This window comes from Etheostoma cragini, chromosome 24 (assembly GCF_013103735.1).
Source record: "Etheostoma cragini isolate CJK2018 chromosome 24, CSU_Ecrag_1.0, whole genome shotgun sequence".
NCBI lineage: Eukaryota > Metazoa > Chordata > Actinopteri > Perciformes > Percidae > Etheostoma > Etheostoma cragini.
Window position 1 is genome coordinate 11,816,587 of NC_048430.1, and position 24,705 is coordinate 11,841,291.

Consider the following 24,705-nt stretch of genomic DNA (forward strand, 5'->3'; position numbering starts at 1 on the left):
TATGATTTTATTTTCATAAAACAAGTCTAATATCTTGGACCGTATTATTGCAGGTTGCTTTTTTTCTCTCTTTTTTTTGTGACATTTGTCGCATTTTTGTAGCTGTTTTTGGACATTTTGTTGTTGCTTTTTGAAAGTTATTTAGCTTTTTCAGAAATTTGTCACTTTTGTTCCCAACATTGTTCATCACAGAGTTTACCAAATCAATCAAATCAAGGAATTCCTGATCTCAAAGTCGGCAAATCGGCCAAATTCTGCTTTGAATATCACACAATTACAGTTTGAAAAACAAAAAGCCGGATCAAACTCTTGAGGTGCCAGATTTTGCCCGCGTGCCTCGAGTTTGACACGAGACATAAACAAAATGCTTGTCCAGGTGAAGTCGATACACTCCCCGTACACAAAGATGTGTTTGGCTCCCATAAATCTTCATTAGATACAATAATTATGTGCATTAATTTGTGTGCCAAACCAAAAAGATGGGAAACTGTAATTATATGACACTCAAAGCGGATTTCGGCAGATTTTCTGACTTTGAGACTCAGAAATGACTCCAGAAGCAGAGTAGTTTGTATATTTAGGCTGGGAGTCGGCCGTGTGGTAGCTGCTTTTTAATATGTGATTATTGCTTTGCTTGATTGGCTAAATTCTGAAATGGCTAAGGAACTTTTTTGCTGAGTTTGTAGGGCTTTATGTTAAAAGAAATGCAACAAAATGTAGAAAAAAACAATGTCGAAAAACTGCTACAAAAATGAGGAAAATGCGACATGCAGCTACACTACAGTCAAAGATATTTGACTTATATGAAAAAATAAAAGCATGTCAACAAACTTAACATGTCTGTTGATGTGATTCTTATTTTCCAGTGTGGCCCTCAAGGGAGTAACTTTGGCTCTAACATTGGGGGTGTTGAGATTGCCAACTCTGGACATACAGGGTGGCCAGAGGTTCCTTTTGATTTTGTAAGTTTGGTCTTAAATTTCATTTAGAAGAAGTATTAAAAGGTGTAAAAAGTTTTACATTTAACTTGTTCAGACGTGTACACACCCTGTATGTAGGGAGGTCTCGGGACATGTCTGCATGAAACAACAATAACCTCGAAAAATGTGTTGGAAAAAAATACATCAAAAGGACACTAACATTAGAATAGAAGAAAGCACCAAAAACTTTGAAAAAATACCTAAAAAAAGTCGACAAACGCTCTGAAAGAAGCAACAAAATTTTGGAAAAACTTCAACAACCAAAAAACTCAAAAAATACGACCAATGCTCCCAATAAAGCAACAGAAACTTCGAGAAAAAAAAGCTCCAGAAAGGCAACAAAAACGTCGAAAACATTGAAAAGACAAAAAAGAAAAGAAAAATGCTGTTAAAACAAACTGATAACGCTACAAAAACGTCGACTGTTCGATATTCTGAGCCACTATCCATACCAGTTGGTGGCGGTAAAGGTCCAGACCGGTGTTAGCTAACCGCCATTAAAACCTCAAAGAAAAAGAAGCGATACAGACCATGTTGTCGAGCACAGAGCTAAAGCTAATCTGTCCTTTCACTTTGTGTTGACGTGGTAACGGTGTGTTGTTATCAGTTTGGGGGGGGGGATATCTCCACATATTCATGAAACTAACCTAGCAAAAAATAGTGCTACTAAAAGCGAGAAGTCATGCTGGACTTTGCCATCTTTGCTGTCACGTTTGTCATCATTTTGGTCGGCGCTGTTCTCTATTTGTACCCGGTAAGTCTGCTTTCAAGTGGGCCATTTGCATGCCAAATTCACCCGAAGACCTTAAAGAGTTGATCAAATGTCAGTGGTGATGGTGTCATGCAATGTGTGTGTTAACTGTAAGCGAGGAAACATTAAATTACCATGTATTTCAATGAGGTTCAATGCTTCTAAATGGAACACAACCTTCTCTAGCTGTAACTTAATGGGAATAGATAACCAACTATAGCTAGCGGAGTAGAAGTACACAGTGGCATGAAAAGAAAAGATTCAAGTTAAGTACTTAACATTTGGATTTTTATTCAGTACTGGAGCAATTGTACTTTGTTACTTTCCATCACTGCTCAACTCGTCAAAGGAGGCAACAGATGTCTGTGAACGCCGGTGTAGGAAGTCCATTCCCGTCTAGGTTGTCATAATGTATTAATACATTCAATTTTTGTTTTCAGTCATCCAGAAGGGCCTCCGGCGTCCCAGGTCTCAATCCTACAGATGAGAAGTAAGTTGTCATCTTTTTACCATAACTTGCAGAAAAATGCACTAGAATGCAAGAAAATGAAGTGTTCAAAATTTCAATTATCAAAAGTGGAGATCCGATGAATCGCTGCATCGCGATTTGGACCTGGACGATTCTGCATGATTCCCCCCACCTAACTCACATCCTTGCTCTGTGATCCCACAGGGATGGGAACCTGCAGGACATTGTGAACAAAGGCAGTCTACATGAGTTCCTGGTCAGTCTGCATCAGCAGTTTGGGTCGGTGGCGTCGTTCTGGTTCGGCGGGCGGCCAGTGGTCAGCCTGGGCTCCGTGCACCAGCTACGGCAACACATCAACCCCAACCACACCAGTAAGTGCACCGCCCCCCATGCTCATTGGATTTGACCACTCTCCAGGGCTGTAGCACTCAAGTCCGGACTCCGGCCTTTGGTCTCGCCAAATATTCAAGTTGGTCTGTACCCTGTCCAGCATTTTAAGCTTTTTTTCTAAGTAGTTTTTTCAACATTGATTTGTCTTGTGACATGTCTTTGTCACCTTTTCAACGTTTTTGCCGCTTTTCTAAAGTTGTAATGTGTTTTTGAAGATTTTTTTGTAGCTGTTGTCACTTTTTCCAATATTTGTTAAGCTTTCTTCACCCACGTTTTGTGGCCTTGATCGACATTTTTGACACTCATCTTTCGCCCTGCCATATTTCTGGTATTCAAAAAAAAACTTGGAAATGGGTCAAATTTGTTTAAAAAATCACTTTTATGGCCTAATTTGACCCTGTCTTTCCTTGGTCTTGACTGGTCTCATATGGACTTGGTCTTGACTTGGACTCGACTAGTCCTGGTCCTGGACTAGTCCTGGCTTCTGTCCAACGGAATCATTGGACTGGTTACCAAATTTGATACTTTTTAGGCACAGACCAAATTGCCTCTAATTTCAATCCCTAAGGAGTAAATGTCATCAGTCAGTGAGCCAATCAGCACGCAGCATGCAGTTTCGTTTAGGAACTGGTATCAGAGTCACAGTGTTGCTATGGAAACAGGTATCAGAAATATTTGAAATGATACCCAGCCCTACCGAATAAAGACCTTCTCATAGCATTTCTTCAGTAAACAAAAATGTCTTTTTTGTTGGTGCTCTTCTCAGCTGACTCCTTTGAGACCATGCTGAAGTCGTTGCTAGGTTACCAGACCGGAATGGGAGGCGGGGCCACCGAGACCATAATAAGGAAGAAGGTGTACGAAAGTGGCATCAACAACATGTTGAAGAACAACTTCCCGCTTGTGCTCAAGGTTCGTATTACTCATGAAAAATGTACTTTTTTTTAATGTTGTAAAATAGTGTTTATAATTTCTTTACATTTATTTACATCTCCTTTTTTTTTTTTTTTTTTTTGGGCCTGCTCATTTATTTATTTATTCTTTCAAGTCTATAAAAGGTGCTATAACCAATAAAGTTATTAATTTAAAGATGCTCCGATACCATTTTTCTTGCTGATACCGATTCCGATACATAAACTTGTGTATCAGGCGATACTAAGTACTGATCTGATACCAGTGTGTATTATCATGTTATAACAGCTATGTACTACTATCCCTGTATGGATGTGGCGGGGCTAAAGTATGTCGTATCAGTTCAGTGAATAAACTCCAGTACTTTAGACAGTATCAGAGGCTTTTCTGATACCAATATCATTTTTTAAAAATATTTTTTATACCTTGTTTCCCATAGCTGTCGGAGGAGCTTGTAGAAAAGTGGAAGTCCTTCCCGGACTCCCAGCACACCCCCCTGTGCGCCCACCTGCTGGGTCTGGCCATGAAGACGGTCACCCAGCTGGCTCTGGGCGAGAGCTTCCAAGACGACGCCAAGGTCCTTTCCTTCTGCAAGAACCACGACGCGGTGAGATTGGATTCTGGTCTTTTTCTCTGCTCCTGTGGGTTTATGTTACATTTAATACACAGTGCTGCATAAGTTCACACATCCATGCTAAAGAGGAATACCAATTAATTTAAAAAATAAGGAAAAATGCAAACTTTAAGGAGACCAGTTTTCTTTGTGAATGAATAATGTATCATAAATAAATAAATTCCTTAAATTGGCATGGTTTTATCATCTTATGGAAATTTCCCCATGCCTATCTTTAGGTATGTATGTATGTGATAATGTGGGGGGCTTTTTTTTTTAAATTAAGCCATTAAGATCGATTTCCAAAAGACGAATTTTTAGTCAACTTTAGCGTGAGTTCATAAACTTATGCAAGCCACTGTATAATTAACACTTATACTGGGAAAATATACTGTGCTTGTCGTATTGCCTTTGGAAACCCACCTTTGGTTTAGCTCATGCATTTATTAATTATTGTAGTTTAACACGTTGAATTCCATACGTTAGAGTCATGCAGCCACAGTGGACAACATGAACATCGTTTTATTGATCTCCTCCCTCCAGGAGGTTTTCATTTGGTCACACTTCCAGACATAGGCGTATGCCCCCCCCCCCCACATTCGTAAAAACTAGCATCATAATTTGCTTTACATATATAAAGACATTTGCACCAGAAAGTGATGCAGGTAAAACTTTGCTTCATTGTTGAACCCAAAGGTTCTGCCTTTGTTCCCGGCTAATCTTTGTCTCCTTACTTATTTGTAGAACAGTCTCATTTTAACGCGGTATAAACCTGTTAAAACGGCTCACTTGAAGTTGTTTTTTCCTCTTCTGACTCCGCAGATCTGGTCAGAAATTGGAAAAGGCTACTTGGACGGCTCCCTGGAGAAAAGCGCCAGCAGGAAAGGACGTTACGAGAAGGGTGAGGGAGGCTTTCACCGTGGCGTTTACAGAACCGACCTCATGTACTGGGGGTTCTTAAACGCATCACTCCAAGGTCCGCGTCTGGTTTTTAGTCCAGGTCCCGAGGTCTGGACTTATAGGAACATACAGTACATCCAAGTTGAGTTCTCGGTTTTCCCGCTCAACATTTGTACTGATTAAGGTACTATTAGAAAGATGTATGCACACATCCGTACCCTATTCTCCTCGGGTTGGTCACCTTTGACATTGTTGTCGCTTTTTTCAATGCGTTTCTCGCTTTTTTTAACACCTTTGTCGCTTTTTTCACCGTCTTTGCCACTTTTTTCAAATGTTTTGTCACTTTGTTGAAGTTTTTTGAACACGACATCTTTGTCGTATGTGAAGACGTTTTGTTGCTATTCTTGATGTTTTTTTTCTTCCCCCTTTTGCTTTTTTCCCCCAACATATTATTACAACGTATTTGTCACTTTCGTCAAAGATTTTGTTGCTTTGTTGAAGTTTTCGGCGCTTTTGAAACTTATTTTTTGTCGTTTGTGAAGACATTTTTGCCGCTAATCATGATGTTTTTTTACCCCTTTTGCTCCTTTTTTCCCCAACTTATTTGTAATTTTTTTGGATGTATTTGTCACTTTTCGCAATGTTTTTGCTGTCTGACATTTTTGTCAGCGTTACTAACAATTTATTAATCAGTAGAAAAAGATTTGAAAATAGGAAACGTTACACTTTGTCATGTATTGGACTCATAATACAGCGTAACGTTTACAGGCCGGGTCCGGAATGATTCACTGAACGGCCTGTCGTGCTACGTCATGCTGATGTATCATATATATATACGTTTTTAAACTTGATTCGGCTGAGTCCAGTTTTTGGCCCGGTCTCTCGCACCCCCGCTGTGTGCTGACTTGCGGGCGCGGCGTTGGCTTTCTCCTGTTGTTCTGCTGTGGAGCGACAGGAGGAGACGTTTGTAGAGGCTCAGACGGGATCTCTCTGTGTGGGTAGAGCAGCTTGACTCGAGTCTGAGAGCTGCAGCTCAAGATGTGTACAAATAACCAGCGGCGGAAGGATTATTCAGATCCTTTACTCAAGTAGAAGTCCTGCATTGAAAATGGGATTTTAGTAAAGGTCTTTAAGTATCATCAGGAAAATATGGTTAAAGTATTAAGTAAAGACGTCTCCTCCCATTGTAGAAAGAGTAAAGGATCCAACCAGCTGTGTGTTTAATGGTCTCATCATTTCAGCTGGACTTATAGGCCATTATATTGTTACTAGGTTATTTTACAACAAAACATCAGATTTTATAAACTACATGTGTTTTGTGTGCAGAAATCTGAATGTGTAAAGTAACTAAAGCTGTCAGATGAATCTAGTGGAGTAAAAAGTACAATATTTCTCTCTGAGATGTAGCAGAGTTGAAGTAGAAGGCTCAAGTAAAGTACAAGTAGATAAGATAAGATAATACTTTATTCATCCCACAGCGGAGAAATTCCTTAGTTACAGTAGCATTCTCAACAATAACAGCAAAAAAAATAAAAAGTACCTCAACATGTGGACTGGAGTAAATATACTTAGTTACATTCCACCTCTGTATCTAAGCAACCTATTCTGTATTTTTGTCCTAATCAGTGAACTTTGAAAAGTTCACTAAAAAGTGAGACTTTTATTGCTTTACTCCCGAGGACGATTGTCCCCGGTTGTCAGCGCTTGCGAGAGTTACTGTTGTGGATGTTGTCTGAAGGAATGGATCACGATGGATGCTTGAAACGCAGTCGTCGTCGTCCCCCCCCCCCCAGTGGGAGTGACAATCGGCTGTATGTCTGTGCCGAACACGCGAAAAAGCAACCAAAGTCAAAAGACAATGTATTTCTTTCTTTTGTCCCTCCAGCTCTGTCAGAGATGGAGTCGGTGCTGTTGTCAGTGGCGAAGGAGAGGAAGGCCCAGAGGACGCAGACGGCGTTTGTGGACACTCTGCTCCAGTCCAGCCTCACAGAACGACAGGTAAAATACTGAGGAAGTCACCAACTGGACGTCGTACTGGCGCGACAGGAAAATCTTTGAGTGAGTGAGTGAGTGAGTGAGTGATTGAGTCCTTGTATCTTGCTGCTGTAACACAGTAATTTCCCAGTTTGGAATTAATAAAGTATCTATCTATCTATCTATCTATCTATCTATCTATCTATCACTCTATACCTAGTTATGTCTATTTGTCTCTCTCTATCTTTCTATCTCTATTTATCTCTCTATCTCTTTGTCTCTATGTATCCCTGTGTATCCCTAACTTTTAACCCAAAATTCAACTAAAGATAGTCATATTTCTCACTGTCTGTTTCAGATCATGGAGGACTGTATGGTTTTCACTTTGGCCGGCGGCGTCATCACTGCCAACTGTAAGTGACAAACCATCGTTCATTCAACCTTTAGGTCACGTTTACACGTGGGCGGCTATTTTCATAAACGGACATTTCAGCCTCTCCGTTTTCAAAACTAACACGTGCACAGCTGTCAGTCATCGAGGGGCGGCCCCCCACTTGCAACGCCATCGAGTAACTACAAAGACAACAACAGAAAAGAACACGCCATCATAAGAAACATAAAAACAGACATTAAAGCTTTCAAACTTTCTGAATTGAAGAATTGATGTAAAAATGTGATAGATAAACTAGGATAATACGGAGTCAAAAGTAAGTACCAGATTTCCTAAATTGTCCACAAGGCACAAGTGACTTGGTTTTAATAAAGTGCCAGGAATCAGGGACACTAAAACAGTTGATTAATACGTTATCTACAGCTACAACAAACAGTTATTTTGGATAAAACAAAAATGACCTGCAAAACCGCTCGCATTGTTTTCTCAGTTTTGAGTCAGGAGGGCGAGAAGGAGAATTTAAATGTTTTCCGGTCTTATTATATAGCCACTGATGGGTACATCATGTTAAAATGCAACAGTCAGCAAGCATGTCCATAAGTAGCAACTATACCCCTATTTTTTTTTTGTGATCACATTTTTATTTATTTTTAGATATTCAAGGAACAAAAAATACACTGAGACGGAAATAAATAACTAAAAATAAGATAAGCCCTGATTAAGGCTGACCGGTCATTCAGAATCAAGACATTGACAGTAACAGTGTAAAAATGTTGTGTTTCGCCAGTGTGTGTCTGGGCACTTCACTTCCTGTCCACCTCAGAAGACGTTCAGGACAAACTTCATCAGGAGCTGGAGGAGGTTTTGGGTTCTGACCCAATTTCCTTGGACAAGATCCCTCAGCTCAGGTAAGATCTCTGGAATTTGCTCCATGTCTAATAGAGAGAGATGCTCCATAGAGACAGAGCCCCCCCCCACCGGAGGAAAACAACTCTCCACTCTCCATTGACTTGTACAGCGTGAAGGTTTCCTCCTCGTCAACTCCGTCTGCTAGCGAACATCAGAAACATGTCTAAAAGCTGCTGTGTGGTGATATTCACTACCAACAGTGTACAGAACCCAGAACTCCCAGAAGTTTGCCGACCTGATAAACGAAGCTTTTAGGAAGACAAAAGTGGAAAGAGACGTGAGAAACCAGCAGAGAGAATGGGGAGGCGCTAAGCTAACGTTATGGCCGACGTAACATGTGTTAGCTTAACTTAGAGACGTATAGTATAGGTTACAGCTAACATTGGGATGTTCATCTAGTTAAAAAACTGCTTTAGCTTAACCTACAGACACATAGTTAGCCTAAAACTGTCATTTGGATATTTGACTTGTAACAAAATGCTTGCTGCAAACGTAACATCGGCCATAACGTTAGCTTAGCGCCTCCGCATTCTCTCTGCTGATTCTTCACGTATTTTTCTGCTTTTATCTTCCTAAAAGCTCAGTTGTTTACGGAAAAAAACCCTCAAAAGAATTAATGACAATGTGGTGGCCCCCCTGTCGTAACTCTGAGGGACCCCCCCCCCCCCCACAGTTGAAGACCTCTGATCTAGAAAAATTAGCCCCATCTACTAGCCAAATGTTGCTATCCCGATACAGGTAAATCGGGATAGCAAGAAGGAGAATCCGGCTGTTTTTTATGTTTAAAGAAAAAGAAAGGTCGACTTCTTTAGAAATACATTCCATAATCTTGTCAGACACGCGGCAAAACGAGCACTTTTGCGGACGTAAATTGAAGTTGCACAATTACAAATGATCTTACATTGTAGCTTGTTTCTCCGCTGGCTACTGCAGGGATCTCGTTTAATACTGGACCAATGTCAGTCACTTAGACATAAAAACACAGGAAATATAGGGTTATAAAAAACAAAGTTACCCTTAACAGAGAGGATTCTAATGTTATTACATTCATGTCCTGGGCAAGATACTGCCAACAGGTCCTCAACGAGACGGTGAGGACTGCCAAGCTGACCCCCATCGCAGCTCGGCTTCAGGGAGTGGAGGGCAAAGTCGATCAACACGTCATCCCCAAAGAGGTATCTGGTTCCCTGCGGTCTGGCTCTCTGCCGCGGTGGAAGAACAACTCAGTGCAGGATAGAGTCACATGTCAGACCAATGGTGGAAGAAGTATTCAGATCCTTTACTTCAGTAAAAGTACTAATACTACACTGTTAGAAATACTCCGTTTCAAGTAAGAGTCCTGCATTCAAAATGTTACTTAAGTAAAACTATGTAAGTATCATCAGGAAAATGAAGTTCAAGTTTTAAAGATAAAGAAGTATCATATAATAAAACATCAGTTTTTTTGTGTGCAGAAATCTTAGTGTGTATAGTAACTAGTAACTAAAGCTGTCAGATGAATGTAGTGGAGTAAAAAGTAGAATATTTCTCTCTGAGATGTAGCAAAGTAGAAGTAGAAAGTGGCATGAAAAGGAAAGTACAAGTACCTCAACATTTGGACTAAAGTACTTAGTTATATTCCACCGCTGGCTCAGTGTGTGTATTTGTACTCGGCTCATCATCACTAAACTGTTACTGCCAGACAATCCGTTTATTGTAGTCTCGAGAAGCTAAACAATGATTGTACAGGTGATAAAGAAATGATTACGGGGGTTATGAAAAGAAATGCAAATCACAGTTGTGTGCTAAAATGTTGTGCTTGCCATATTTCAGACTTTGGTCATCTACGCTTTGGGAGTGGTCCTGCAGGATTCTGACACCTGGAACGCCCCGTACAGGTTCACTTCACATACATTTACATTGGACAGGGTCATCCAGGGGCAATACTGGCCTATTTAATTTGTTTTTGCTGAAAACTTGATCCCCGAAAAATAGTTGCCAAAAAAGATGGTTGATCTATTGTGTGCCAAGGAGTTCTGCTCTAGAAATATCACAGCCGAGATCAATTAAGGAAAACATTTTGAGCCATTTTCAGAAAATAGTGCCTGTCAGCCATTAGCCAAAATCCAGAAATCTCTAATTTTCCAAAGTTTGTGATACCGCATTTTGGACATTTCTGCTTATCCATAGACACGTAGTCAATTTTATTTAAAACGCCACCTTTGCCTTTGTAGTAACGGCCCTGTAGCTTAATATTAAAATAAGTTTTCTTCGAATTGTTGGTGTCTTTCTAGTTCAATAATTCATTGTTTTCCTCTATCATGATGCTCCAAAATTACCAATTGAAAGCAAAGACTCAATTCCAGTTACGCACTCACTGCACGCCATGTAAAATTAAAATCGATATAAAAATGACTGAACAAAGAAATTCACATATAAATAAAAGAGCGTGTAACCTGGCCCTAATGGAGGGCTTGCCATGCCCCCAAAGACTTTTATATTTATATTTAAACTGTTTGATCGCATCCCAGAGTAGGGTTTATCTTTCAGGTTTTAAACATCGATAGATGTCCCAACTTCTGACACAGTTATTACTGTGACATTCCTCAGGTTTGACCCGGATCGATTTGAGGAGGAGTCCACCAGGAAGAGTTTCTGTCTGCTCGGATTCTCAGGGAATCAAACATGCCCAGAACTCAGGTAAAGAATACTTACACTAAAACCTATTTAATGTGCCAATATTGTGTGTCTCTGGTGCTTCCACACACATACAAACTTGGGGAAAAAAACACCCATGGTGTGGATTTTAAAATCCACTAGCCACACAGGCTTTTTACCAGCTGATTTGTCTGTCTCATAAAGGTGAAATACAGGAAACAAACAAGCATCATACACATTTGAATGCTGTCAAGTTATTAACAAAGATGGAATAGAAGTGGGATGCCTCACTCTGTAAGTAGTTTACGAGGCTTCACGACACTGCACGATCCGTCCTGCACATGCGCAAGATTTGTTGCAAAAATCCTTGATTATGCGGCACATTTTCTTTAAAAATTCAATAGAATATCTGGGATATTTATGCGATGAAATTGCGGGCACTTGGAACAACTGCGGTTTAATGAAAAAAGGAATGTGTTTTTCTTGTTGTGCAATTGCGTCACTTCATAACATTATCATGGCAACAGGGGAAATGGCGGCCTAGTGTAAAGTAAACACAACATTTTTCAACTTACTGTTAAGATATTTGTGACTTTTAGCAACAAAAATCATGCAAGCCCCGGATTATTTTGCATGGAAATCTGAAATTTTTTGCAGCAAAATAAATTGCCCCCCGCGTAAAAATGCGGACTTTGGCTGATTTCAAACGAGTGCATGTTAATGTAACGTGTAACAATAAAATGAAACATGATTTGAGGCTTGTTAATGTGGTGCTGGAATATTCTTTTTACTGGCATGGGCCCTGTATTTGTCTTCCCATTCCACATGTAATCAAATGTTAATGTAACAACTCCTTTATATTTTTGGATTGGCCCCCACGTAAACACTTCGTAATTCATAGCCTGGCGTAAACAATAATTAAAAAATTAAAAATAAATAAAAAAAAAGATTACATGTTGATCACTTAATAATAATGTCACCTATGACTGGTACACAGATGTCAGTACACAGTTTTGGATCAGTGACAAGTGTTAATTTAAATATCTTTATTAAAAAAAAACTACTAAAAAGTGTAGATTACATGTTGAGCACTTGTGAACTACAAAAAAGTCTGGCCTACAAAAAAATGCTAATACATAATTTTATATATATATATATATATATATATATTCTGTATATGCACCTCTGGTATTGACTTTTCGTATATGTACATACTGGCGATATAATTGTTCTTTGTTGATAAAATGAAGGGAAAAAAAAAAGCTGTCCGTTGTGACGCTTGGCCGTTAAGTGTTCCGACGCATGCGTGGTACCAATAGTGCAGGGAAACAGCCAGGTTTTCAGCTACGTATTTATGCGCATGCGTGAACATCGTGCGCATGCGCAGAACGGATTGTGTAGGCAGGACGGATCGTGTACCCACAGTTAGGATTCACTCTCTGTGTTTGATGTCCTGCAGACTTCAGTCACATTTTCACAATCGGTTACATTCGGTCTCTGACAGGTTTGCCTACACCGTCGCTACGGTCCTGCTCAGCACGTTGGTGCGCCAGCTGAAGCTTCACCCGTTGAAGGGACAGGTCACGGAAGTCCGATCTGAGCTGGTATCCACACCTAAGGACGAAACCTGGATTACCGTCAGCAGAAAAGGCTAAAACTATTCTTTAAAAAAAAAAAAAATTAAATTGCTGGGGGGCGGAGCTGTTTCTAAAAATATAGATATATTCTGTATATATTTAACATCTTGATTAAAGGAATTACCACCACAGTATTTTCAAAATGTTGGGGATCCAGTCTGCCAGAGAAACATCTTATCTACCATTAACTCCTGTCTTTCTAAACAACATTACGATAGTTTTGGGAATTAAACACTTAAAATAGAACTACTGTTTTTTTAACCTAATTTCCTGTGTTTTTGTGTCCAGCATTCTGCGAGCTCACTGCAGTCGGCAGCGAAGAAACAAGCTACAATGTAAGTTAATAGGGCAATATGCGCACCTTCAGTTTACGTCCACTAAAAGTGCTCGTTTTGCCGCTGACCGACTCAGGTTAGTGTCTGATATTATTATGGAAAGGATTATTAAGGAGGTTGACCTTTCTGTTAAAGAGTAAGATCCTTTTTTTTTTATAAACATAAAATCATCCGTGAAATTTGCTAAATCAACCAAACTCCATGCAAACAAACAGTAATTTTAGCATCGTAAAATGCACTTCATTCAAAGTCGACAGAAACAAAGTAAAACTAAAAAAGCCGTCTTGGGTCGTCTTTTCTCGTTTCCAACCATCACAACTAGTTTAGTCTCTAGTAGTTAGTTGAAATAAACACACAGTTTACAGATTGAAATAAAAAGTATGTTTGCTGTATACACGCTAAAAGTACTACTTTTTTAAATGGAGTCTGGTGGGTTTAGCGCCAGCGCCTTCAGAGCTGTCTTAAAGAGGTTTCAAAGGTCTGTCTCTGTAGGGATCCTTACCATTATGTTGTCAGACACTTAGAAGAATAATCCGAGCCTGTCCGTGGCAACAACAGAACATTAGTGGACCAAATTGACGATGCACATTTGCCTCATAGAGTTACATTGCAGCCGGTCTGTGGCTGCCGGTTAGTGTTTATGCTTAAAACTGGACCAATGTCAAAGATTGTTGATCTTATCAGTCACTTACACACAAAAACATAGGAAAATAAGGTTAAAAAAAGCTGTAGTTACTCTTTAATAAGCATCAGTCCTGAAGGCTTTTTCCCAATTTGATGGATTTGTTTGTGTCCAAGTTGCACCACCACAGTATTTCCATAGATGTCCTTCTGGTGCTTAACTTCAGTAATCTGAGGCCTTAAGCACATTGTTACCTTGTCTGTTCACAGTTTAGATGTGCACTCATTGGTTTGTGTTCAAGGAGGGGAGCTCTGTGGTTTAATACTCTATGTAGAGAAAAACAACTTGTGCTGCCCAATGTTTTTCTTATAATTGATCATTCTTAGTGCAGTTGCATTGAGTGACAAAACTCCCAATAACATGTGGCTCTACGTGGCCTTTAGACATTTCATTCCTTTTTTTAAACACCGTTGCATCTTAAATTTTTATTAAATACGAATGAGAATTTAGTATGTGTTGTTCTTTTATTGGAATTTGCCCTAAGTAACAAGTTTCCCTTGTGTTGTCCTCCCAGGTCAAAACTGAAAATGAACAATTGTTTGTTTTTTTGACAAATTTGTATCACTTTTTGATGCTTTTTTTCGACATTTTCTTCATTTTTTGTAACTCTACCATCAGTATACTGTACACATCACCACTAGTTTTACACTGTTTTCTTTTTCAAATTCATGGTCAAGAAACCCAATTTATATGAATTATATCAATTCTTTTGTCTTTTGTCAAAGTTTTTTTTGGGTGGGGAAATAAAACACACAAATTTCATTAAAGTAGTCAACTTGCAAGAAGCGTTATATATAACCATCCATGTAATATTTGGATGAAAGAATCCCAAATTTCCGATGTAGAAACCTTTAAAAACAGGACAACAGGAGGGTCAAATCAAATAAAGAAAGTTTAGTTTGTATCAGTGGAGAGTCACTTGTTATAAATCCGGTTTCAGCCCAAATATGGACATTTTTTTACTGAAATTATAACAAACACCCTTTATCAGCTAATATATACTTCTGAAGGGCCCTTGGGCAAGACTGTATGTCCTCACATGATCCAGGTCTGGTGCTCTCTAAATGAGCCTGTGGAGAAGCAGTGATGCAAAAAAAAAGGTCTCATCCAAAGGAGATGACATTTTACTAGTAGTATTTTATTCACTGAGTTTGGTATCCCTGAACAGGAAACTGGTAAAACAAAATTTAACTACATTATATGCTTAAAACACAAGCATTTTTGCCAATTGTGGGTGTGCTGGAATGCATTTCTTATTCATTTTGGGAACCCCTGCTCTCCACTAGGAGAGCCCTGCAGTACCGCACACGGCCAGGGTGGCGCCAGAGAGACATCCCCACACATACACACACGCTCCGCTCCGCTAAAGATGTGAAAATGGCGGAGCTACAAATGCTTCTGGAAGAGGAGATTCCAGCAGGACGAAGCGCACTACTAGACAGTTTTACCAATTTGGAAAGAGTCGCGGAGTACTGCGAAAGCAACTATGTCCAGGTAGGCTGCCCAATGTGTGAAAGAAGACGGTGTAGTTTGTCTGTTTTTGACATCACGCTGGGACGAACTGATGCTAGGCTAGCTGTTGCTAAGCTAGCTGTTGCTAGCGCTGCCGATGTAATGGGGTGAAAAACAACCCAGTGCCAAGACATTCTAACATATAAGTTGTAAGGCCTCAACACTGCTTATGTGTGGGCTCATATTTCCGTCGACATAACATTGTGTGTGGCTCGTACGTCCTCCGTGGGCTATCGCGTTAGCCAGCTTGCTAGCCAGCTGTTCGGCATCACCCCACGGTGTAAATAACCAAACAGGCACCGTGAAAATCAATTGATCCGCTCTCAGTGGGATCAATCGCTGCCTCTACGGACAGCCGGTGTGATGCAGGACGTGGTGTCAGGCCAGATTAACATGTGATGAGCTTTGGTTCTACAGAAGATTACCAACAACCACTGACATATGATGTTGGACTGCAACACTGCGACTCTGCTCTCAGCGTTGCATCAACATTATACAGGTGATTTATGGGTTTTAACCCCACGGATCGCTCATTTTAAAGCCGACGTATAGTTATGATTTCCTTACTCCATTCATGCGTTGCTCTACAGGTTGGGAGAGAGACTGTAATGTTGCCTCTCTGAACATTTTCTGTGAAAGATGTGACTCATTTTTCAGTTGACTTGCTGTGTGTGGGGTTAGTGTGTTTTCTCTCAATCCCATTCAGAGCTTCTGATGTGTAGTGCTCTGAAGGTGGGAGCAATGTTGGTCACCGGGGCTTTGCCTGATCCCGTACTTTACATGCCTGCTATCGCCGGGGATGAAATGTGTTAGTTAGGAGAGGTTTTGAAAAGGTGTGATACTGAAATCTGCCACCCCTGATGAACAGGTCTGACAGGTTGCTCTGTGAAGGCGGCGGCGGGCCTTGGATGATCATGGCAGCTTGCTGTCTTGGCCGTCTGCCCTGGTTTTCTTCTCATCCTGCAAGGTTTTCTCAGCTGCTGTCAGATGGATATTACCACTCACAGATCAGCCCTTCCAACAAATGCACAAAAGCATTTGTTGGAAGGGATATTTAGTGGAATACTTCACTACGCATTCACAACATAAATGTCTAGCAATCTAGGTTTCTTGTGACATTGGTCAGGTACAGTATTAGACACTTGTTGTTGGGATGGGCAAAACTTATTTTTATCACTTAGCAGACAAATAAAACGCTGATACAGATAATCTGTCAATAAACCCTAAGCCTTAATTAGTTGAATTTAAGGTGGTTTTCATAATCCTGATAACTAAGAGACAAATAAATGATAATGCAACTTCCTCCATACACTTTTTGTTTCTTTGTGGGTTTTTGCGTCTGTTGTTTGTCGTGTTGCGTCTTCCTTTGGTCATTTTTCCATAATTTTGCACGGTCGCCATATCTGTCTGAAACGTTGGAAAAAAGCTGGAGCAGATATTAAATACCAGAAGACCAAACTTGCCTAAAAAGTCCAGCTACAGTCATCAGATGTGAGAAAAGTCTCTGAGGGCGTTTTCACACCTGTAGTTCGTTAGCTTTGGTCCGATTCAGATGGTGAGTTAGTAAACTTGGAGCGATTTGCCTTAGTTCATTTTTGTTAGGTTTGATTTCCCACCTGGAAAAATCCAAGTCTACCAAAATGTGCCATTACAAATCAGGCAAGAAAGTCCACTCCTCTTATTGGTCGTTTATGTCTGGGGGGGGGGGGCGAGAAAGTAAATGAGCTTGACCACGGTCTGTTTCTGTGATTGAAACACTACATGCTGCTACAGTTTGCTGCTTTGCTGCACCTACAAGAAGTACATTAGCTCCAACCGCTAAGCTACCTGACTACAGGAGACATTAGCTCAGACTGCTAAGCTACCTGACTACACGAGACATTAGCTCAGACTGCTAAGCTACCTGACTACAGGAGACATTAGCTCAGACTGCTAAGCTACCTGACTACAGGAGACATTCGCTCCGACTGCTAAGCAACCTGACTACAGGAGACATTAGCTCAGACTGCTAAGCTACCTGACTACAGGAGACATTAGCTCCGACTGCTAAGCAACCTGACTACAGGAGACATTAGCTCAGACTGCTACTAGGCTACTACTTAGATCTGTTTGCAGTAAATAATGAATGGCTACAACATGAACGCATGACTCACTCCCATAGTTGTTTTCCAGCATATTTTGATTTAAGAACCTTCTGCTCGTTTCAGCCCAAAATTGGAACAGCTGCAGGCTGTCCCCCTGCGTCCCTGTGTGATACAGGATGGTGTATATAGTATAAAGTGGACCAGCTGCAGGCTGTCTTCCTGCGTCCCTCTGTGATGCAGGACAGTATATATAAAGCACATATTGATGTCTCCAGAGCAAGTAGTGTTGTGGTACGGGGTTTCCGTGTACACTGGTGCTGATATCAAAGCTTTTAAAAGTCTGGATGCTACCAGGTCTTCATAGCTGGGTGACAAGTACGTGATGCTACGCTCACGGCTGGGGGACGTACCCATACTGGCAAAGATTAGACATCGGTCTAGGGTTTCTTTTGTGTTTGCATATAATCTTTACTCAAGTAAAAACACATGTAACCCATAGCCTATGTTCTTAGAGGACATGGTCGGCGGTGGCTACCAACATAGCGATGGTCACTGGGGGTGCCAGTACAACTTTCTAATGGAGCCTGAACGCATCTCGGCTCTGGAAGTGCCGTCATTAATTATCCATCACATGTCACATTTCAGGCAGTTTGTCTTTGACCTTATCCATTATTTCTGTTCTCCCAAGCTTTTAATTTGAGAGACACATTTCCATTTAACAATTGGGAGTAGAGACTATCCGGCGTTTTGCTTCCCGATTCCGATGCCATTGTGTCATATATTTTATGTTTCTCAAGCATGAAGTACAACCTTCTGTGGCTAGTAGGTTCTGGTCCCATGCATCCAGTCTCTCTCTCCAGAAACGATTTCCCCCAAGATTAACAAAAAGTCTTTTCCTGCCCTGCAGGGAGCAGCTACTCTCATGACTTCTGCCACATGAACCGGTTTGTCTTCATGCTCTAAGCAAATGCTGCACCCTCCACGCCTTTAAAGGATGCTGTTCACAATGCAGGCTGGGTTTGATGATTTGTTGGATTGGATTGCAAACGGCTCTTGCATCACAAGCTCAATCTGTTGCACATAGAAGGGAAAAGATGTACATAGATGCTGCTTGGAGCTCATTATTGTCAGGGCCGGGTATCAAATTCTGGACTTTTTAGCCAAGGACCAACACAGATTTCCCTAACATAAGTTGTGGATATTTATGAGTCGTCATTAAAATAATATGATGATACAGTTTAAAAAGAAACTTTTTTTATTGTCACAACAGCATTAATATATCAAAGTTCTGAAGATATGAAACATAGTGCCCTCTGGTGGACTATCCAATGGCAACACTCGTAACATGGTTGAAGGTTGTTTTGCCCATTTTTTTTTTTTTATATTTATATATATTCATTTATCAACCATTATAAAGCTGATACAGATTGGACTCACGGCGTAGCAGCTTGAAAACAAATAGATAGATATAAATAGAGATATTTCTAGAACCTTCATGTGCAGAGAAAAATCTTTAACACAAAAGTGGACAATTTCAAGCGCTCCCCCTTAAACGTCTCACGGGAGGCTTGGGAATTTGGTTTCCCGTAATTCGAACCATGTTGGACATGTTGTCAATATCTTACATTGCAACAGAAATACACAAATCTATAGGAAGTCCTGGATTTTTTTGGGGGGCGGAGGTGTCCTGACAGTCGCAATTTAAATTAAAAAGAGGAGAATAAAATCAATCGGTCACTCAATATCCAATCCCAACCCCAAAAAGCTGCTGTGGCCCAGACTGGGCTGTAATCAATCGGCTGCCATGCTATGCACACCGGAGGGAGGGCATGCTAGTTTGGAAACAGATCATGACCGGTGTTGTTTCAGGGCTGCAACCCTCAGCCATTACTCTGCCGAGGATTTATCGATTTTAAAATGTCAGAAAATAGTGACTGAATATAGCTGATTGAAATGACTCGTTCTGTCTTCCACCAGTCCGAAACCCAGAGATGATCAGTTGACTGTAATGTAAGACGAGTCCAACATCCTCACATTTTGAGAAGCAGGAACCATCAAGTGTTGTGCTTGTAAAACCTTTTTTCAAACTTAAAAACATCTGTGCAATTTCGGTCGCTAAAGCCACCAGACTACATGTAAATGAAAGATAATTTTAGCAGCGTCAAATACACTCCATTCAAAGTCGAAAAAAACTAAACAAAACTTTCAAAAGCTGTTTTTGGCCGTCTTTACACTTTGCCAACAATTGCAGCTGTAGTATTGTTTGACATAAAACACAGTTTACAGATTTACATGTGAAAATATGTCCGCTCCATACACGCTAAAAGTGCTAATTATTTGAATGGAGTCTGGTGGGTTTGGTGATAACAAAGCAGTTTATTCCCATCAGTCACTTACACTCAAAAACAGAAAAAATGTGTCCAGGTTAAAAGAAAAGAAAACCTTTTGGGGCATTTTGGCGATTCATTGATAATAGTAAATAGATATACTGTACAATTACTTAAATAATACTTATATGCGATACATTCAGGGCCAGTAAAGAACCCAGTTTCCCGGCAGAAACATTAGCGGTTCCATCTGCCCTTTGATGCTCTTGTTGATGTGCCCACGCAGCCTCAGAAGCCTTCTTTCACACTGGCTGCAGCTCTCTCACTGGCTGCTCACTCCCCATTAAAGTCTTTTTTTCTTACTTATAACATACTGAAACCTTTTGATGCAGCATTTCCCTCCATCCTGCTGGTGTTTTAAATTTTTCAGATGCATAACTGGATCTGGGCCAGGATTGTTAATTTTCGGATCTGTGCTCCATAGGATATTTTAGAATTTAAAAATAATGAGAAATGCAGCATGCAGTAGAAACCAGCAGGAGTACAGTGTTTTCCCTAGTTTTGTGAAAGACTTAGGTGCAGTGTATTAGGCAAAAATGCAATTTCCGCCCACATTTTGTGTCTCCTTGTGGGTTTTTGCATCTGTTGTAGTTGTGTTGTCTCTATTTGGTCTTTTTATTTTATTTTCAGGGTTGTTTTGGGTCTCCGTGGTCAGTTGATGTCTCTTTGTAGTCGGCTTTTGTCCCTTCGTAGTTCGTAGTTTTTGTCGTGAGTCTCTTTTTTTCACATCATTTTGGACCGTTACAACCACCATATCTGTGTCTGAAAAGGTTGGAAAAGCTAGAGCAGATAATAAATAACTAACACTCAACAAGCTTAAGGACAAAAGTTGCCAACTATAATCATTAGATCTGAGAAAAGTCTCAGGGAAAACCCAGGAATTTGATCTCAGGATGAGCTTGTTGTCAACGTGGCGGGTTTAAAAACTGGTTTTCCAGATTGTCTTTGCATAGAGCCTGCAGAGTTTATTTATTCATTTTTATAAACCTTGCCGCTCTTCAACAGTCTTCTTCCTTTGCAAACTCTAAAATGCAAAATGTGTCTAATGTCCCTCTTCTCTCTACGTTCTTCTTTTCTCACTCCTCCAGTCTCCAGATAAGCAGAGGGCCCTGGAGGAGACCAAGAACTACACCACCCAGTCTCTTGCCAGCGTCGCCTACCTGATCAACACGCTGGCCAACAATGTCCTCCAGATGCTGGACATCCAGGCCTCGCAGCTCCGCCGCATGGAGTCCTCCATCAACCACATCTCACAGGTTGGCCACTGACACGCCAAAAACTACCCAAATTTGGCAAGAATAGTGACACCTCCACCTTTTAGGTTAGGCCACAGCTGGGGCCGGGTACCTAATTCAAACCTGATGATTATTCATCAAAAATCTCATTGTTTAAATATTTTGTGACAGCACCAATAGTCAACACTACAATATTGCTGCGGTATCGATATTGAGGTATTTGGTCTAAAATATTGGGATATACAGTATTTATTGATATGTATCGCCCAGCCCTAACGCAGCATGCTTCAACCGAGATCTAAAGATGTCTGTGATTGGCTGCCTAACCTTTCACGGTGTAGAAAACGCAGTAGGAGCTGGAAAATAAATGAAAAGATTTGTGTAATTTTGCAATTCTTTTGTTTTTCTTTTGTTTAGGAACTGATATCAAAGTCGAGGCATAGGTACCAGTATCAAAAATATTTTGAACAAAATCCAGCCCTAGTGACAGATAAAAGGAAGCACCTCGACAACACATAAAAATAGCAGTTTTTTTTAAGTTGGAACTAAGCCAAAGACTGAAATGAAACAAAAAGTCCTTCCCTCTGCGTCCTCAGACGGTGGACATCCACAAAGAGAAGGTGGCCCGGCGGGAGATCGGCATCCTCACCACCAACAAGAACACGTCTCGCACACACAAGATCATCGCCCCAGCCAATCCCGAGAGGCCCGTGCGCTACATCCGCAAGCCAATCGACTACAGCATGCTAGACGACATGGGCCATGGAGTCAAGGTAGCCTTTTGTTCTTTCCCCCCTTTAATTCTGTCGATGAGACTTAATTGTGTGGATAAATCACTGCTGTAAACGTTAAGGGCTTGATTAAAGCCCTGTTGGCCTCTAGCGATGGTACATAGAGTGAAACGAAAGGGAAACACTAGCTACAAGGCAATTTATAAAAGTTAATATGATCATTTTGAAAAAAATTTTTTTTTAAAAAGTAAAGGTTTTATGTTGCTGTAGAGCAGCGGCTTCCTATTTCAAAATAATGATAGGATCTGGAAATTCAGACCCAAATCCTGAGCCCGTACCTCATCAGATACACCGATGTGATTGGTCCGGCTCGCCCTCTGGCCCCGCCTATATCAGATACACCAATTGCTGATCATGACGCACCTAATTTGAATATACCTTATTCTTTCAGATGCAATGTGATCAGATGTTAAAAACCAATGTGTGGAAGTTGTCTTTGTGTTTGTTAATCACTGCAGGACGTCCCATGAAAAATGACTTTTAGAGGTCAAACGATCACTATTGGGTTTCAGTGGCAAGTAATGAAAGTAAAAATCTCGTCTGCAAACTGCCACGTAGGACATACATCCGGCTAAAGATTCCCTTTGTTTTTTTTCTCCAGAAAAATCCAATCCTTAGCCTCAACCTTACAAAGACCTCAAAGAACAAAGGCCTCTGATTTTAACACTGGGTCTACTGTTGTCTGAATTTGGATGTTCAACATGCATGAATGATTGTTTCCTCCCTCACACGCTAATTCTCTGATTTCTTCTTCTCCTCTCTTTTTCTGCTTGCCCTATTTTATCTTTATAATCAACCGTAGTGGTTGCAAAGGTTTAAGGTAAGACTTTCAAAGTAAGAGCCTCAAACAAAAGAGTATTTTTTTGTGATTTTATTTTTTTTTATTTGTAAAGGTTTTTTACTTTGAATTGCTGTGAGAGCTGTGTTTTTTGTTTTTCTTTCTTTATAATGTATACTCTTTATTGATCCCCAACGGGGAAATTAGAATTACACAGGCCTACATTGTAAAGAGTTTGTTTGCTACTAAAGGTCAGACATTTTGGCAAAATGTAACTAAATCCACCCACTAGCACCCATAAAGCCCACTATTACGAAGTTTTATCTGGTTTGTTTTTATCCATACATCCCTTACGCTAACCACAATAACTAAAAGCTTTAAACCTTTACCCTCACCCTAATCTAATTCTAACCCTAATCCTAATCCTAAAACCAAGTCTTAACCCTCAACAGCCCTTGAAAGTTGTGTGGTCCAGCCTTTTGGCCCAACAAAGCTGTTGGGACCCCACAAGTATACTGTAATCCTGGTTTCTGGACAAGACCGCACACACACACCACATCCAAACATGTGATATATATGACAAACAAGACCTTCACTGCTCGATTCATCCTTAAACTCACAACTCAAGTGGCGTTAAGTCCAGTTATGGTTATGGAGGTGCTAGTAGGTGGATTTGTTTTTCTCTTTTTTTGCCTTTTAGCTGTTTCTAATAATTATGCTAACTCCTGCTTCATTTTGAGCAGACAGTTCTAAGACTCTATCTCCATCGACAACACATAAAAATAGCAGTTTTTTTTAAGTGGGAACTAAGCCAAAAATCTCCATCGTCTAATTTAACTCGCTGTCAAAGTGAATAAATATAATTCTCGAAGAAAGTTGCTTAAAGACAGGCTTCCGTTGCTGAAGGTTTTAATTTTCTGTTTCTGAAGTCCTTTTGGGTGAACTGACCGATTTCCTCAACCGTGTTCTCCTCCCGTAGGCCAGCGCCCAGAACATGAAGGCCGGAGGCGGTGGACTCCCTCGCACAAACCCCCCCACACAGAAGCCCCCCAGCCCGCCCATGTCGGGGAAAGGGACCCTTGGGTATGTTGACGTGTTTCAGGGGGACCTACGGAGTTGTGTTCATCAGAGGCTGAGTGTAGCTGGGCTTTTTGGGGTTTTGGGACCGTAAACCCAGAGCCGACCAGATGGGCCTGGTTGCTCCCTGTTTCATCAGCTGAAGTCATCTTAACCCAGTGACTGCAAGTCCGTCACTGGGTTAAGATGACTTCTTCTATGGTGAATGAAAGGCACCAAGCAGGTTATCCAATCAAATCGAAGCATGCCAATGCTGCTGCCAGTTCTGCCGTTGTTTCCCTTTTTTCTTTGTCTTCTTCTATTCCGTAGAAATAGCAAAGTCGGTAGCCTTTCCTCAGTAGAGTAGAAACGGTTCCGGCGCTCCCATGGCGTCACATTGGCGCTCGACAGCTCGGCTGCAGCAAGTATACCGCACGTTTAAGGTGAACAAAAATCATTAAAGACACTCACTCAATTCCCAATGCTCGCCTCTTAAAACGGGATAAATTCAACATGTAAAGGAAAAAATGGTTCTGATTTCAAGACTCAGTAAAAAGACGAGCTAGTTGTGCTGGTCTCAAATGTGTCTATGCTGTTTCTAATATCAGCAGTAGCTTTTTTCCTCACCTGTTTGAAATCTAGACATCTCTGTGCATTTTCTTTGTGTATCACGACATGTGATTTCATTGTTTACTGCCCAGCCCTAGTTAAAACAGTTCATGCTGTTCTCCCACCTTGTCTCCAAGTGCTCATGATCCCAGAGATGTCCCTGACTGTTGAAGGTGTCTTTTGTCCCACAGGGTCTCACAACACATAGTGTGTATGTGTTGTCCCGCTGGACTTTCCTGGGTTCAAGTGCTGTCTGTCTGTCTGTCTGTCTGTCTGTCTCTTGAGTTTGTGAGTGCCTGAGTGTGTCCACCCATTCGTGTCTGTCTCTGTGTTTGTGTGTGTGTCTGTCCCTTGAAGACGCATGCCGATCAACCACAGCTCTGCCACAGCCCGTCGCTGCGAGTGGACATCTTCCTTTTAATTTGTCTCCTGCTCCTCAACTTTTTTTTTTTTCTTTTTTGTTGTTGTGTTTCTTCAGATTTCCGTTCAGTTGTGTGTTTTGTTTGTGACCCCAGCCCGCCCACTCCTGGCTGCCCCATATTCCTCATAGCGACGAATTGTCATCGCAACAGTGCTCAGAGATGGGTCACCCCCGCTGTGTGAGCTGGGAAATTCACATGCCACAACATCTTTTCAGGCCCAGATCAAAAAATCTCAGGGTTGTGTTTTTTTC

General features: G+C 40.9%; 2 protein-coding genes and 1 long non-coding RNA gene across 21 annotated transcripts in view; all 3 read left to right on the forward strand.

The window, feature by feature from the left end:
- Positions 1-1,461: 1,461 nt before the first annotated feature.
- On the forward strand, positions 1,462-12,711 carry LOC117939496 (cytochrome P450 20A1). The gene is made up of 13 exons (XM_034864908.1): positions 1,462-1,734; positions 2,172-2,221; positions 2,405-2,571; positions 3,357-3,502; positions 3,942-4,109; positions 4,938-5,016; positions 6,901-7,013; positions 7,348-7,402; positions 8,168-8,288; positions 9,353-9,464; positions 10,102-10,166; positions 10,879-10,968; positions 12,431-12,711. The coding sequence occupies exons 1-13, from the start codon at positions 1,663-1,665 to the stop codon at positions 12,579-12,581; spliced, it is 1,389 nt and encodes a 462-aa protein (XP_034720799.1). The 5' UTR covers positions 1,462-1,662; the 3' UTR covers positions 12,582-12,711.
- Positions 12,712-14,884: 2,173 nt separating this feature from the next.
- abi2b (abl-interactor 2b) overlaps positions 14,885-24,705 on the forward strand; it is a 20,498-nt gene continuing 10,677 nt past the window's right edge. For 6 of the 19 annotated variants that reach the window (XM_034864867.1, XM_034864870.1, XM_034864868.1 and 3 more), the window contains exons 1-4: positions 14,891-15,074; positions 20,652-20,819; positions 21,395-21,571; positions 23,347-23,450. In XM_034864867.1, the coding sequence (XP_034720758.1) occupies positions 14,958-15,074; positions 20,652-20,819; positions 21,395-21,571; positions 23,347-23,450 (566 nt within the window). In that variant the 5' untranslated portion in view covers positions 14,891-14,957. Of the gene's footprint in view, positions 15,075-20,651; positions 20,820-21,394; positions 21,572-22,391; positions 22,410-23,346; positions 23,451-24,705 lie in introns of all 19 variants that reach the window. The other 13 variants (XM_034864856.1, XM_034864861.1, XM_034864862.1 and 10 more) reach the window with 6 other exon arrangements.
- LOC117939563 lies at positions 16,410-20,399 on the forward strand. Its single transcript, XR_004655613.1, has 3 exons — positions 16,410-16,421; positions 17,458-17,461; positions 20,277-20,399. It is a non-coding gene; the product is annotated as an uncharacterized LOC117939563 (long non-coding RNA).

Coding starts and splice junctions, on each gene's coding strand:
- LOC117939496 (XM_034864908.1), top strand. CDS start 1,663: ATGCTGGACTTTGCCATCTTTGCTGTCACGTTTGTCATCATTTTGGTC. Junction 2,222..2,404: donor CTCAATCCTACAGATGAGAA/GTAAGTTGTCAT, acceptor GTGATCCCACAG/GGATGGGAACCTGCAGGACA. Junction 2,572..3,356: donor CATCAACCCCAACCACACCA/GTAAGTGCACCG, acceptor TGCTCTTCTCAG/CTGACTCCTTTGAGACCATG.